This window comes from Chroicocephalus ridibundus, chromosome 6 (assembly GCF_963924245.1).
Source record: "Chroicocephalus ridibundus chromosome 6, bChrRid1.1, whole genome shotgun sequence".
NCBI lineage: Eukaryota > Metazoa > Chordata > Aves > Charadriiformes > Laridae > Chroicocephalus > Chroicocephalus ridibundus.
Genome location: NC_086289.1, coordinates 43,303,321 through 43,320,147, shown reverse-complemented (window position 1 = coordinate 43,320,147; position 16,827 = coordinate 43,303,321). Strand labels below are relative to the sequence as shown.

Here is a 16,827-nt window from a genome sequence, read left to right as displayed (position 1 = left end):
AGAGTATGCTTTAATTAATTCCCCAAACTCCTCTGATGGAGGTGAGGGTTCCTGTTTAACATATGAGGAAAATCTGAGACACAGTGAGATGATGTGATTTGCCAAAGTGAGAAAGATGGCAGAAGGGAAATGGGGCAACACAACACACTCTCCTGAGACACAGCTCCAGCTGTCCCCTCTGCCCCAAAGCACACCTTTCTGTAGTTTGCACTGAACCACGGCAGTACAACAGTCTGCTGAGGCAAGAGTGAAGGGGATTCAAAGACTAGCCATGCATCCAAGGAGAAGCTTTGGCAGTACAAAATCTGGGAAGACTGGGAATATTTTTGGCTGAGTTTCTTCTGCTTTCTAAATTCTGATTCCTCATTTCTCCTAGGTCTCCCGTTACACAGTTATTTCGAGGTGGCAAAGCATCACTAACCTGCAGTTTAAGAAATTTAGGACTAATCTGATGAATTAACACATTTCGATTGGAAGTTGTATTTCAATTGCGTTCCTACAGCTGTATTTGAAGGTGCTGGAATGTTTTTCTTGAATATAGGTATCTCATACCATAGGCATGGGTAAATATCTGTTAAGGCCCATCAGCAGAAGTGTTTGCTGTTAGCACTGCTATAAGAATCAAGTACAGGTTAGCAAGGCTGAAGGAGACAAAGCTTGGAAAATGCTCTTAGTGATCACTGAGTCACAGCTTTGCTTTCCCCCAGCTCTGACCTGCATCCTCTGTTCCTGGCATCAGGCCCCTCTTAGGCTGAGACAACCTAATACTGGTCCTATTAATGAACTCTTGTCATAGAGCAGATGAATGTTGATTGGGGACCAAATGAGGAGAAGGCCACTTGTTTCTCTTGTGCCTTAAGCTGGCTTTGAAACCAGGTATATTGCTGGAAGACTACTGGACTCACAGTGTTTTGCCACAGATCTTCTGTACACTCTCTGGGCAGAGGAGGATCTTCATACACTGGTTGCCTCCTTCAGACACAACAGATTTTCCTATTTATGGGAGAGGTAAGTCCTAGTAGTGCCAGGCAGAACTCGGTCCTTGATGTTTAACCAAAAATACACCAATGTCACCAGCATAATTAAATGATCAAGTTCACTCCACTTAACTGCAGACCAACTGTGTAGTACTCACATAATAGAAAAGCCTTCAAAATTAATTCAGCGAGATCAGACTCTTCACAGAGCCAAAGCAAAGCTCTTGGCAAGGGGCATTACCTATCACCATGCTTTGTCACAAATGGGGAAGAGTAAAGGACAGTGAAGTCCTCTGCTACTTAGCGAGGACAGAAGTGCAAGGGCAACAGATCTTGCTAGCAATGGCAGAGGGACAGGACAGCAGAACAAATGTGCCCTGTGCGCCATTTTAAAGCAGAGGTTGAATTTAGTGCAGAATATTATGACAGTTGTGGCCAGGCAAGGTAGTAACTGTGTATGCTTCTTCCCCACTTGTTCTCCATTTGACGTCTACCTTGACTAAACCCTGTTGTTATACTGAGAAAAGTCTATATTTTTATACTTTTCATCTTGGAACCAACATTCAACCTAGCAAAGATTGGCCACTCATTCCTTACACAGCTGAGCTCCCCACTTAACACTTGTCCCCTTTGCCAGCCACTGATCCATTCCCACCCTTCTCCATGTGTCCCCAGGTTATCGTGGTGGAAGCATCTGAAGGTGTGATGTCACAGCCAGGACACCTGTCCCTCAAAGCAGGGGTACACTCGCAGCTCTGGTGACCCAGACATCCAGCACCGCCCAGCCCTCAAATGCAGAGTGAGGCCACACAGTACCTTCATGCTCCACTCCAGGTACAGACAGATCTTCTGTTCCTTGCCAGAGGATCTTCCCTGTTTCTGCATCCCGAAGGTTCATCCAATTTCTGATTGGGAAGCAATTAAGGAAAACAAGACTAAATGCTGCACCTAGTATTCTTTGCTAAGCCCTGAAATAGGCTACTCCGGCTGAGTTTCAGTCATGTTTTCTGGTTCTCAAGAGGCCAAGGAAAAGACGCTTTTTCACGGAAAATAAATGAACAAACCAGCCCTTGACCAGAATGAATACAAGAGCTGTATAGTCACAGATTTAGTTTTCACTTTAGACTGAAGCTTGTTAACCTCATTTATCATTTTCCATTGCTTCTAAAGGATAAAGGCAATGTCACTGTGCTGCAAAGAAGCAAGGATGTTGCTAACAATAACAGATAATTCTAGACAAACGTTTTCTGTTCTCCAGCATTTGAAAAATGCTAGAAAAAGAAGTGCTTCCTATATAACATTAGAAAAAGAATAACACCCGATAGAGCTTGTTTTCCTATTTTACAAAATATTAATATCAAGGATTGTTCTATTGCTGTTGACCTGGAAACTGCCACTCATGGGAGTTCTTCAGCTGCTGAGTGCTAAGCAAAGAGAGATCCTCTCTTATCACTCATAGCAAGCGCGGCTGTGCCAGCTTTCAAAAAGCCCAGATCAGTGAATTAGTCATTAAAGTTATAGGCAAGTATGAAATACTCATATTTTCAAAAGGACAATTAATAATGATCTTAAGCACACCTTTGAAAAATCTCTCCCATAACCTAAGTCAGACATTGACACATGAGAATAAGGAGCCTGCACACCTGCCCGATGCCATTTTGAAGAGGGACACAGCCCTCAGTGAGCCCGAGGCCCTGCAGCAGCCTCCTGCTCCACAGCTCATCAGAGTGGCTCTGAGGAGCCACCGCATAAATGTAAGCAGCCCAAATAGAGCAGGATCTGTGAGATAAGGCCACACAAACTTTCCAGGTGTTTTCTTTTGCTGGTTTATGGCAGTGCACCCTTTGTACTCAGTACTTCTCAGACAAGACACTGGAACCTATCTGGGAGAAGAGGAGAGAGCAACTGTTCAAGGAGCAGTCAAGGAACTGACTGGGGAGGTAGAGTAACATAAGAGGGACAACATGGCCCTTGACTTAGGTATAAATAAGAGCTGTCAGAGATATGCATATTCATCCTCTAACACAGTTTCCAGGCAGACTTACACAAACTCGTCATTTTTCCAGAGCTCCAGGGAAGAAACAGATGCTTTAGCAAGTTCTGCATTACAGGGCAACATTTTTTTTAACGTTACATGTGTGGAGGAGGGAAGGGAAGATGGCTGCTTCCGTGCAGATGCAAGGAGCCTTTCCCTTCCTGAAGACTTTCCATGTTGCAGTAAAAGGGCAAGGGGGAGGAGAAAGATGGGAATGCGTGCACAGGGTCCGTTTACACAGGCATGGTCTTGCAGCTTCCAAAACTTAGCAGTAACTTGGAGCACGGGAAGAGGAAGCATAGAGCAGCCTGCTCATGTCCTTCTAGACTTGTTCTAAAACACATAATATCTATCACTTGTTCTGGGATTAAGGCAAAAGTGAAAAGGGGAGAAGACGGAAAGCATCATCCTCAGAAGTCCCCATGTCACCTCAATATCCTGGCAGAAAGCTGGAAGGTGGAGATGACTTCCCAGCTAACAAACCAAGGGAGATGGGGGCTGTAGGCAGGCAAGTCAGAGAGAGAAAATGAGCAGCAGCGTGGCAAGAAGAACCTGCAGCGGGGCTGGGCACTTCATGTGGTGCTGGCTGGAAAACTCCAAGTCCCCAGCCAACGCAACCCACAGGATGGAACCACCCCAACCGTAATTTAAAATGTCGCAAAAAAATCCACCATTTTTAGATACATCTTCCCACAGACAAACATACAAACTAGCTAGGGTGAAGCTATGTGCATAGAAAGCAGTGTGCAATCTATCAAATGCCATGTACGAGGGAAAAATAACAAATCAGACAATCTGAGCATCTCACTGGCAAATTCATTTATCTTCACAAAACTCTGTGATGCAAACACTTTTCACTATTAGCAATACAGTAATTCAGTAAATTGGGTACCTGATTACCAAAAACCTGTATTACCTTTAAAAAAATGATGCCCTTCAGAAGTATTTACTTGCTATTTGTTCACTACCAATATCAGTGGGAGTTAGGAGCTCACAGGTCTGGCCATAGGCTGTGTAGTGCCAAACGGAGCAGTAGACAAGGACCTCTGAAACGCGGATGAAAGACGAACCATAACACCAAACCCAGCAACTGATGCAGCCTCCCAAGTGCTATGCCAGTACTCTAACTAATGGACTAGCTTTCTTTTTACTTGCCATGCCTTGCCTTACCTTCCTGTCCCTCTTCCCTTATCAATTTTTGGAGTACTCTGAAATCACATTTGCCATTTTCAGAAGTATTACATTAGAAGTGTCCTTCAAAGACTATACATAGCCTCACAGCTTAATTATTATCCTTACTTGCAATGCTACTATTTCTGATGAGAGAAAACACTACTTTAGACTACTGACCTCTGTTGCGTCTCCCGGTAAGGATTTCTCTCTCAATCCAGTCCAAGAGAAGTGATACAAGTTACATTACTGTGCTGAACAACGCTAGCTATGTTAACATTTGGGGTGTTAGACTTCTATAAAGTGCCATCAGACTTTATTCTGTATTGATGAGTAAATCCATGCAGGACAACTCGCTCCACGCTTTGTATTCTGACCGTCGAATTAAAGATGAAGAATAAATAAAAAGCTCACGATTATATCCCCGCTGAGGAGAGCATGCAGATCAGCAACGCATGCCACAGTTCCTAGAAAATATCTTGTATTTAAACAACGTGGACATTGCTAACCCATGTAAATTCCGTATCAAATGAATAAAGGTGTCGTGTCAGTGTAGGCAAAGGCTTTCTGGCCTAGGCAGAAGCATGCGCAGGTTCAGCACATGGCTTTTCCAACTTCTGCAAATAAAAAAGTGTAATCAACCTGCTACTCAGAGTGTACACACAGAGTTAAAATATGTGGATCCAGATATATTTTAAGGGATCAGAATAATCTAGGCAGTTCATAAGTTTTTTTCTTACTAGCTGAGCATTATTAAAAGGGAAGAACAAATCATCAAATCTATAAAGTGCATAACACAATCCTCTTCTACTGGAAAACCACTTCATGTTCAAGAGATTCATTCTTTTAAAAAAATAGATGTTTAAAAAGGAACAGGCATCTGAAAAAAATTTCCTAAGTCAAAATCAAGATAATTTCTAAAACTTAACTGTAATGGAATTTAGAAAAAAAAAAAGGTCAAAACCCATCTCAAGTGATTTTTTGGCAAGGGAATACCTGACAAAGCAGCAGCTGTACTGCTTACCTAGTTAGCAGCTTATCCACACTATTTCTGTCATATCGGATAGAAAAGCTGGTACTAGGACATACCCCAGAGTGAAGAAAATGGAGATCTTGAACCAAACCCACACACACTGTTATCTTCTAATGTGTTTAATTGGTTTAAGATTCTTCCATCCCAGCATGAGAGATATTGTTACTAAAAATAAAAAGTGCTCCATCTTCCTAGCAGCAGTGGAGACCTGCAGGCAGGATGAAGAGGGCATTTTAAGTATTATTGAAAAGGAGAAAGTAAATTAATATAGGTTTAACACAATTACTCTTTTTGAAAAGGCTCATGTCAAGCCACCTGGCAGGGGTAGCTAAGGAGAGCAAGTAGAGAGCCAGGCAGTTACAGCTTTGTGCAGTTAATATATATGAAAAAAAAAAGGAAGAACAATAGTATATTCCCAATTCAGCTTCTCATTTTAAAATCACAAGAACACTCTCACACCATTAAATTTTCATTCTCCTGGATTTTTTTTTTTTTGTAGGAAACAATGTCTGATTTAAGACTCAATAGATCAAATACTCTTCAATCCTGAAGGCAAGGAAGGATTAGGTAGAACAGCAGAAGGAAGGGTGTACTGTTGATCTATTTATATTCCACCACCTATTGGGTCAGCAAAGTCTTACATAAAAGCTTTGTAGCAGCTGGAATTCGACTTGCTTTATATACATGACATGAATTAGCTTCCTCACAGACCTACTTTGCTTAGCCTGATGAAGGGAAATGGTTTGTGCAGTTCTAAATCCAAGTTTTGTTGTCTTGAATACCTCTGATCTTAGAACAGAAATTCCTTCTTTATGGTATCTGTCATAGAGATCACTTCCTTCAAACAAATCAAAATATACATACTTATCTTTAACTGCTTTAGCATTGCAAAATATTTGCATGTATTACCACAGTGGTAATTAAGAATAATCTTGAAGGAAGATAATGAGTACAAACAAAATTAATCATTAAAGTAGTATGGAGTTAAAGAAGTTCTACCCCAATCCCCCTGACTATTATTTGTGTGCTGTAATGTTTAGCACTTCTTGAATATCTCAAAGGCTGCAGCAAAAAGTAGGTGAGTAGGTGTCATTTCTTCCATAAAATGGTCCATTTTCCATTTTAGTCCTTGCTGTCTATGCCATTCTAAAACCTTAGGAACTGCTGCACTCTTATCTTTCATAATAAAAGCAAGCCTAATGTTCATAACCACTCCTGGAAGGGAAGGTCTTTCATCATCTTTGCCAGCTTTTTCTTTTTCTTTTTTTTTTTTTTTTGTGTACATGAAATGCAACATTAAGAACAGTTCACTACATGCCAGGTGCAAACAGGATCTCAACAATTATGTGTTAATAAGAATTGTCCTATGGGATAAATGACAGAGAGAAGGTGGAGCTGAAAGCCCTGAACAATTCAGACTTACATCTCTGTTGCAGACCCAGAAAAGCTTCTGATTTGGACTGCCCAACTTTCACTCCTGATTTTACATTATCTGTCGTGAAAAGCAGACAGAAGCAGGCACTCGTGACATGGGCGAGCATGTTACTTTAAAGAATGTTACGGGTAAGTAAAGATCAGCCTTTAGGGATTATATTTTTATCAGACATTTTCCCAGAAGACTATTTGCATCTCAGTTGTTTCAACCCAGTCTGAGGAGTAAGGACCAAAATAAGTTATGCAAAATAACTACCAACTAACAAACTACAGGATTAGCAAGTAGACCACCCAAATGGCCTTATGCCTCTACTGCACTCATGCCATTCGTCCTCTAATCTTTCCAATCTCTAATCTCGCTTTTTATTACAACTCCCAAATCCCTCTTCCACAGAACTCTTAAGCATGTGCTTAAATTTAAGCATATGCACAGACATTCTGCTGAATCAGGTCCTCGAGTTCACTCTGTTTGCACTCAAGAGAAATGCTGCTGTCTTTGGTGTTTAATAAACCACAAGTACACATGTTGGCAGCCTGTTAAGAGAAAAGGAGTCTTTCCTCCTAGCCTAAGGCTGAAATTCAGTGCAAAATCATATCTGAAGGAACTGAATGAGCATCCATCCATTCTGTCTAGTAACAGAAGTACCAGAACAAACACACAAACTGGAAGCTATTTCTCAAACATTACTGGAGCCTTTGGGTATAGCACTGTCAACTTCTCCTGCTTTCAGACAGCAGCACATTCTCTTGGGTTCCAGGTTAGTCAGAAAGCATGCTATGACAGCTCTTACAGGCGCAGGCATTTTTTAGAACTCTGCTATTATAAACCAGCTTTCCTGGAGTGACGCACAAGATATGGGTTACTGTGCTTCTCTCCAAATGACAGGAGGTGCTGGGGACTGGAAAGGTGCTCTTAATAGAGACAATAATCCTCAAATGGAAGGAAGCCAATTATCCCTTCAAAGCGCTCCTGACACTCCTGTACTCACTGTAAAAGAGCCTGCTTTTAAAGTCTCCTGCACAGAACAAATTGCTGTGCAACAGAAGCCAGGGAGATCCACAGATTAATGTGAACCACGACAAAATGCAGCAAAAATCCTCAGTAACAATAAAGTCATTTCACAGCGAATTACATAATCAGAGGGATGTATTTAACAGCTGTAACAGCATAGCAAAAAGTCAACACAATATCATATCACAGAATCTTCAGAGTTGTAAGGGACCTCTAGAGATCATCTAGTCCAACTCCCCTGCTGAAGCAGGATTGCCCAGAGCACATCCCTCAGGGCTGCATCCAGGCGGGTCTTGAAAATCTCCAGAGAAGGGGACCCACAACCTCCCTGGGCAGCCTGTGCCAGTGCTCTGTCATCCTAACCGTAAAGAAGTTTTTCCGTGTATTTGAACGGAACTTCCTATGTTCCAACTTGCGCCCATTGCCCCTCATCCTGTCACTGGGAACCATTGAAAAGAGTCTGGCACCATCCTTCTTCAACGCACCCTTTACATACTTGTATGCCATAATAAGGTCTCCCCTCAGCCTTCTCTTCTCCAGGCTAAAGAGTCCTAGCTCTCTCAGCCTTTCCTCATAAGGGAGGTGCTCCAGTCCCTCAATCATCTTAGTTGCCCTTCGCTGGACTCGCTCCAGCAGTTTCCTGTCCCTCTTGAACTGCGGAGCCCAAAACTGGATGCAGTATTCCAGTTGTGGCCTCAGCAGTGCAGAGTAAAAGGGGAGAATGACCTCCTTCGACCTATTGGCCACACTCTTCCCTACGCAGCCCAGGATTCCATTGGCCTTTTTGGCAACAAGGGCACATTGTTGGCACATGGATAATTTACTGTCTACCAGGACCCCCAGATCCTTCTCCTCAGAACTATTTCCTAGCAGGTCCACCCCTAACCTATACTGGTGCTTAGCATTCTTCCTCCCCAGGTGCAGGACCTTGCACTTGCTTTTGTTGAACCTCATTAGGTTCTTTGCCCAGCTCTCCAGCCTGTCCACATCACGCTGGATGGCAGCACAGCCCTCTGGAGTGTCAGCCACCCCTCCCAGTTTGGTATCATCAGCGAACTTGCTGAGGATACGCTCTGTCCCATCATCCAGGTCATGAATGAATATACTTAACAAAATTGGACCAAGTATTCACCCCTGGGGGACACCGCTGGTTACAAGCCTCCAACTAGACTCTATGCCGCTGATCACAACCCTCTGAGTTCTGTCACACAGCCAGCTCTCAATCCACCTCACGGTCACCTCATCTAGCCCATACTTCCTCAGCTTCCTAATGAGGATGTTATGGGAGACAGTGTCAAAAGCCTTGCTAAAGTCGAGGTAGATGACATCTACAGCTCTCCCCTCATCCGGCCAACCAGTTATAACATCATAGAAAGCTATCAGATTGGTCAAGCATGATTTACCCTTGGTAAATCCATGCTGACCACTTCCAATAACTTCCTGTTCTTCAACGTGTTTGGAGATAACATCCAGAATGAGTCGCTCCATTACCTTCCCAGGGACAGAGGTAAGACCAACCGGTCTGTAGTTCCCTGGGTCCTCCTTCTTGCCTTTTTTGAAGATTGGAGTGATGTCAGCCTTCCTCCAGTCCTCAGGCACCTCTCCTGTTCCCCATGACCTTTCAAAGACAATGGAGAGTGGTCTAGCAATAACATCTGCCAGCTCTCTCAGCACTCGTGGATGCATCCCGTCAGGGCCCATGGACTTATGAATGTCCAGATTGGCCAAGTGGTCTCTGACCCAGTCCTCCTCAACTGAGGGAAAATCTTCCTCTCTCCAGACCTTCCTCCTTGCCTCCAGGGTATGGGATTCATGAGAGACAGCTTTAGCAGTGAAGACCGAAGAAAAGAAGGCATTCAGTAACTCTGCCTTCTCTGTGTCTTCCACCACTAGGGCACCCGTCTCATTCATCAGTGGGCCTACATTTTCCCTAGTCTTCCTTTTTCTGTTGATATACTGGAAGAATCTCTTCTTATTGTCTTTAACTGCAGTGGCCAAGCTGAGTTCTGATTGAGCATTGGCCCTTCTAATTTTCCCCCTACATAGCTTTGTTATATCTTGATAATCCTCATAAGTTGCCAACCCGCTTTTCCAGAGAATGTAAGCTTTCCTTTTTTTCCTGAGGTCCAGCCAAAGCTCTCTATTTAACCAGGCTGGTCTTCTTCCCCGTCGGCTCGCTTTTCAAGACATGGTGATGGCCTTCTCCTGTGCATCTAAGAGAACCTGCTTGAAGTATGACCAGCCTTCCTGGGCACCTTTGCTCTTCAAAACTGCCTCCCAAGGGACAGTCTCGACCATGCTCCTAAACAGGCTAAAGTCTGCCCTTCGGAAATCCAAGGTGGCAGTTCTGCTGGCTCCCCGCCGTGCTTCACCAAGAATTGAAAATTCTACCATTTCATGGTCACTGTGCCCAAGACGACCTCCAGCCTTTACATCCCCCACAAGACCTTCTCTGTTAACAAACAGTAGGTCCAGTAGGGCACTTCCCCTAGTTGGTTCCTTCACCAGCTGTGTTAGGAAGTTGTCTTCCACACACTCCAGGAACCTCTGGGACTGTTCCCTCTCTGCTGTGTTATATTTACAGCAGACATCTGGGAAGCTGAAGTCCCCCACAAGAACAAGGGCAAATGATCGTGAGACCTCTGCCAGCTGCTTACAGAATACTTCAGCAGATTCTACATCCTGATTAGGGGGTCTATAACAAACTCCCATCACGATGTCTGCCTTGTTGGCCTTCCCCTTAATTCTTATCCATACACACTCAACACTGTCATACACAGTGTTAAGTTCTAGACATTCAAAACTGCCCCTAACATAGAGGGCCACCCCGCCACCTCTCCTTCCTTGCCTATCCCTTCTGAAAAGTTGGTAGCCATCAATTACAGCACTCCACTTCTGTGTGTCTTCCCACCATGTTTCTGTGATGGCAACTATATCATAGTTTCCTTGCTGAACAATGGCCTCCAGCTCCTCCCGTTTATTCCCCATGCTGCATGCATTAGTGTAGATGCACTTCAGCTGGGCTAACTGTTCTGCTACTTCCTTGGGGGGACAAGCCCTAATTCGCACCTGATCATGCTCGGACACTTCTGTAGTTCCCAAATTATCACTACCCCTCACGTCTTTGCTACCACACAAATCACCATTCCCCACCATCACTGAGACAGATTGCAAAACCTTGCTAACACTTTTACCCGGAAGCACTGGTATGCTGCTCCCAGGCACCACTTTTGTAATCCTGCTTTAATCCCCATCCCCCTTCAAACCTAGTTTAAAGCCCTATGAATGAACCCTGCTAATTCTTGTCCCAGGATCTTTCTTCCCCCATATACTTGTATACTTCGTACTTCACTTTTTATGTTCCTCCTTACATCTTTGCTTGCAGACGCCATCTATACAGATCTTATATCACCACAATATCTTTTCATGTAACATCCATTGGACAGTCCTGGATTAAGATGTTCTTGGCTCATACTTGGAAAAACAGTCACACACGTTACTGAATACTGTGTCAACCCGACCTTCATTGTAATAAGAGATTATGCTAATAGGGCAGAAGTTAATATTGCTACATTATATTATATTAAGTAGACCTCAGAACATTTCTACTATGCAGTAAGGTTGGTCCTGTTGTTAAGCTACAGTATTCATTCCTATGTGTCACATTCTCCCTGCACCTTGGGTAACCATTTTGAAGATGAGCTGTGTTCCCACCATGAAGGTATTTCCTGCTTGAACCTCTGAATATGTTTTCTCTTAGCAGTTTTCACGTTGAGGCACACTGCAAAGATCTACAACAAAAATGCGGCACAGGTCAATTCATAGTCAGATCAGCTGCAAAGAGATGCTAATCAAACTAGAGAAATACAGAAGCCATTTAACTCTGCATACTTTGGAAATGCAGTAAAACCACGTCCAACATTTGCTAATAAAAATTTTATGCAGACTATCCAGTTTAACATCTGTGCCTTTCAAACAGTTTAGGTTGAATAATACAATTATTATTCACTATTTTCATCTAAATGGACAATTAACATATATCTCTACTCCACAGCATCCTAGTGACGTCACGTAGCAGAATAAGGCACACAGTTTGCTTTCAGTTAGTTTACATTTAATTTTCATTCTCGTCAATTTACTATCTGAAAATATTCAGAGTGAAATCTCTCCAGATCTTAATTATTTAAATCGGACAGCTGTAGTAGGCTTAACAAACACAGGTACGTGTACAAAACCAACAAAGACGGAGAGCTCCTAGACTCTGGAAAGAGAAGTGTCCAGCGTGGGCAGGCAGGGTGGGGGAATGTGGGGGTTTTTCTTCAGTAATACACAGCAATATTGCAAAGTAAGCCAGGCTTCAATTTCACTGACTTTTCCTCTCTTCCTTTCTAAGAAAGGAGTTACATTTTGAAGGAAAGAATTACAGACCTACTGAGATGAAGCGAAGGGTGATCAGGAGGGAAAAAAGTAAAAAAGCATAAATCACAGTGGTCTGCAAACAGCTGAACTAGGGACGCAGACAATATTGTTTCAAGGTTTATGTCTCTGTACAGATGAGCCTAGTCCTATAGAAGCTTAACTGTCTCACAAATTCCAGCAATTTTTATCACTGCTGAGCAATAGGAACCAATTTAGGCATTTGCAAGCAACCTTTGATTTCTTCAGACAAAAGCAACAATCTGTGACCTTCCCCAGCAGCTCCTGCCTGCAGCAGATGATAAGACTGCCCCGTTACCCCGACATTCCAGCAAAGGCCAGGCAGACGATGCTTCTGGAGCACGTGCCAGGCACTTCTCTAGGAACTAAGCTCAACCTAAAAAGACTAACCACTTCTAAGCTCAAAAAAAAAAAACCCCAAACCCTAGAATTTGAGATCCCTATCAACGACAGTTAAAGCAAAAAACAAAATGCACTTGTGATACATAGAATACAATGTTGTTTAAAGTGGGAATAAGCTCCAAATCAAACCTACACACAAATTGCCAGCTTATGGGGCAGGATCCCCTGTCAAGAGGGAGTAAGCTGCTTTCTGTGCCAGATCTGTGGAACCGCTTTGTTTGCTACTGTTAGAAATGTGTTTTGTTTCCTCTAGAAACAGATGTTAAAATGGTTCCTAGAACCAGATAACAGTGCCAAAATAAAAGCGAGCTGAAGCAATGCAGTGGTTTTATGCTGCTTTGTGCTCACAATGTTTTTCAGGCTTCTCTAAATGGGCTTGACGGAATTTCTTTTACCAATGCCTCAGCAGGAAAAACAACACGCAATCACATCTGGAGATTGCTTTACATCCTAGGTAGTAAACAATCAATAACTTCGAAAAACTCATCATTGCTTGCACGGACCATCTCAGAAGCATGAATTGCACAAAGAAAATTATTTTCTCTTTTCCAGTGCGATAACACTCAACTCCTCCCCATCTTCCCTGCATTTTAAATGGATCTCAAAAATTAGCATCTTAGAAAAGCTTGAGCTCATGCTAAGAACCCTTTGAATATTAACATAATTAATGTCATCAGTAATACTCTCGAGTTTGCAGAAACAGCAGGTGAGTCAATGGGAATGATGTATTCATCTGAGAAACGAATGTGACCTTTAAAATCCATAGGGCTTTATCAGAACGTGATTTTAAAGTGGGTTGCTTGTAGCTCAGTGGAAAGAACAAAACCGAATGTAACTAAGGAGAAAGCTCATAGAGGCACCACATACATATGGGAAACTGAAAATACAACTGAAACGTAAAACACTGGGACCTCCTTACAGAAAATGCCTCACCTCTATCAAAAGGGGCGGGACAGCTTGGGAGGACACTCCAAGGAACATGTGATGAGGAAGAAACACTCCTGCAATGCAAACCTGGCTGGATAGAGAATTTTTATCCAGAATGCTTAAAATTAAGTTAAATGCTTTAAACCCCCAAACAATTTGGAATAAGTTTGCTCACTTTTTAATTTTAGCACATCAAACAATTTTCCTTTCTGCAAGCGAACGCTGAAAGTGATTCAGCGATTGAAACAACTTCATTTCGTCTTAACTACTTCAGAACGTTCAATCATTTCAACACAGCTGAACTATTATGATAATATTTCAAGGTTCTCAGCAATAAGTGAACTAGAGGGAGTTTCATGGAAACAATCTATCAAGGGGTTCTGGTGAATAACTTCATTTTCATAGATGAGGTTGTAACCAGAAGCCCTCAGAGGAATTTACCTCCCTGTAAATCGTTATGGCCTATTGTTCTTTACAGAGTTGAAACACAGGATGTCACGACAGTCATGCAATGAAATTAGCTTTAATGGAATACGGTACTTTGAACCTTGATATGCCTCTTTATTTTATACCATTATTCAATTGTTTTAAAATATGCATTATATTGGCTTGCTCTAAAGGAAAGCTTGGCTTGATTTCATGTCATTTTTGCAACACTGTAGGAGTGGATTTTTTTTTTACATGTCTAAAAGATTCTTCACACTTTCCCATACTGACAGGGCACAGACCTGAGCAGAAGAACAGAGACTTCTTTGACTAAATTTTTAAATGGGATAAACACGGCTGCTTAGCTGGCGTTTTCATATAGTTTCACTTGAATGACCTGTAGCCTCGTGTGAAGTGTGGAAAAAAAACCTAAAAGGCTTTAAAAAGGCAGTTTTATACAGCACTGTTTGTGGCCAGTCGATGCCTTTGTTCCTTGAAGGCCTCTGCAATAATTTCTCTATTGAGCGAAGTGATGTTTATTGAAAATGGCACAGCTGAGCATCAGCAGGTTCCCCTGCTGTTCAGTTTATCTATCCTCTGAACTCCAAGCAACATCTCGGTCTGAAAGTGTCCCTCTGGTAAAATAAGCAACTGACAACACAAAAAGCCTAGATGACTTCCCACCGCCAGTGCTTGTGTTGTGACTATGTGCTTCTTACCCCATTAATGTTTAATTTCTTTTTTTTTCTCCGTCGCCTCACGCCTCTTCTTACAGAGCTCTCTAGCAACACCAGCCTAGTGAGCTCCAAGGACTACTTTCGATAATCCATAGATTTATCAGATTCATGCATTTTAGAACAATATGTCATTTCCTGGAGGTATTAATATATCAGAACAGATCTGCAGCTTGGAAACTGATGGGAGACGGGGCTTTGGCATGAAGTCATTCACTGTGCTATGAGTTTGCACAGCTTCGTACTGTCACTACCATCTACCTTGGGCTACCTCGGACAAGAGACAAATCCTGTAATTTAACTAGAAAGACAGGATGTCCCTCTGAATAGGCAATACACTACAGCTCAGTGACTAATAATTTAAACAATTCCTCCTACCACGTTGTGCTTCAAGAACTTCAAATAATGTTCTCAAAGTAACTTTTTAATAACTGCATATTGTAGAGACTGAGAAATAAGCATGAAGACTTGCCCCCAGCTACACAAGGAATCACTAAGAGAAGAGGAGAGAGATCTCAGGAGGTATTTGGCTTCTTGTGCTTCAATCGACAATACTGCCTCTCTCTCTCTAGCCAGCCAGGAACTGTGCTTTCTGGCTGATGGAAACTCTTACTCTGACTTGGAGTGACTGTGCAGTAGCACAGATTGCTGCAATCATGCTACGGAGCGGTGCCAGTGGTTCCCTTCCCTCCGTGTTTTTCTTGCTTTTGGTGGTTTCTCATTCACCCTAACTAGAAAGCAGGGTGGTTCTGAACCACGGCCAAGCATTACTAATGGAAGCAGGGGGCAGGAAGGAAATAAAGATGACTGCTTGCAGAATTAGAAGTACTTTTTAGCGTCTAAAACAGCATATCAAAGCAGGAAAAAAAAATAGATGTGATAGCTCTGACAAAAGAAGCAAAATGCTTATAGCTAGAAAAATGAGTAAACCTCTGAAACTTATCAGCAATATTCTTGTTCATTAAGACAACTTAAAACCACCAAAAATATAAAAATAGGAGAGTCGGGGGAAAATCCCGCATTTTTTCCCTTCTTGGTTCATTTTAATTCAAGCAGAATTCCTGTGAAAATGCTTAACTTCCTTTTCTTTTTCAACTCTGAACACTCAAGGATATTTTGAGCTCAGACAAAGTGCTTCAACAAAGTCCGTATATGGGTCATGCTTAATATCGCAGGTAGTTTCTTTGTTCATACAAGACAGGTGGCCAGCTAAGTTAAAAAATCTCCCCGACTCTAAAAACTAGAGATGCTCCTGGTACACAGTTTCTAACATCCTTTAATATACAAGGTTTCCTTCCACAAAATTTCGTTAGGTGTAAAAGGGAGCCCAGTGAGTGAGTGGAAATACAGCACTTTCTTATGTATTCAAATTGTCCTCAAAACTGCCAGGTCTGGGAACTGTAGCAATAATTTTGCAAAACGTAGTGAGCAGTTAATCTGAAAGGACGAAGTCTTAGGACAAATGCCAGGGCTGTTCATTGCTGGCAGGGACTGGCAGGCACCATTTTGTAAAAAGTGACCATCCATTTTGTACAGAACATTCAGAGATTACTGTCTGAAAGACTCTTAAGAGCTGAACCAATAAAAACATATTTTCTTAAGTAAGTCCAAACAGCCTGATACCACCTGCACTCCATCCGCACTCTCAGAGTCAGACTCCTTGAACACGGGCATTCAGTGGTCGAGCCATTAGTCTAAATTTCAGAGAAAATGCCAAGTCCTGAAGCTGTTTGGTTAAAATAATAAAAATAAACTCTCCGTGCTAGGCCGAGTTGTGCTTGCAAAACGAATGCCACCCAACCAGCTCTATTACAAGGATCCAAAATGGACCCGTAACATTGAGATATTCCTTTACGCTGTATTGTAATGGAACTGTATTTTGGGATTTGGTGTTTCCATACCCATTGAAGCTTCCCAGAGTTGGATTGCAAGCAGGCAGCCACTATGGGGAAGTGTCCACCCTGTTGCATCTTGCCTTGTTTCCTCTTTTCACTACGTTCTTTCAGAATCTGTTGGAATCAGAGCAGAACAAGGTCTGAGCACAGTCCTGGAATAAAAAAACTTCTGGAAAAAAGCAGTAAGTTCCAGCAACAAGTTTTTCCTAACTTAACTTTGCCTGAAAAAGTTTCCAGTACTTCCAGCCTCACAAGATCCAGTTGAGAATGGGCAAGGACTCGTTTTTCACTCATTCTTGTATTGTTTTTATGCAATCTGTTAACACATACAGTTTAACATTTTCG

At 42.4% G+C, this 16,827-nt stretch overlaps 1 protein-coding gene across 1 annotated transcript in view; it reads right to left on the bottom strand.

Annotated features, from left to right (window-relative positions):
- The window catches only part of PDE6D (phosphodiesterase 6D), a 42,887-nt gene that overhangs the window by 7,606 nt on the left and 18,454 nt on the right, over positions 1-16,827 (bottom strand). Inside the window, exon 2 of the mRNA XM_063339891.1 lies at positions 1,794-1,882. Coding sequence (XP_063195961.1) covers positions 1,794-1,882 — 89 coding nt within the window. The remainder of the gene's footprint in view (positions 1-1,793; positions 1,883-16,827) is intronic.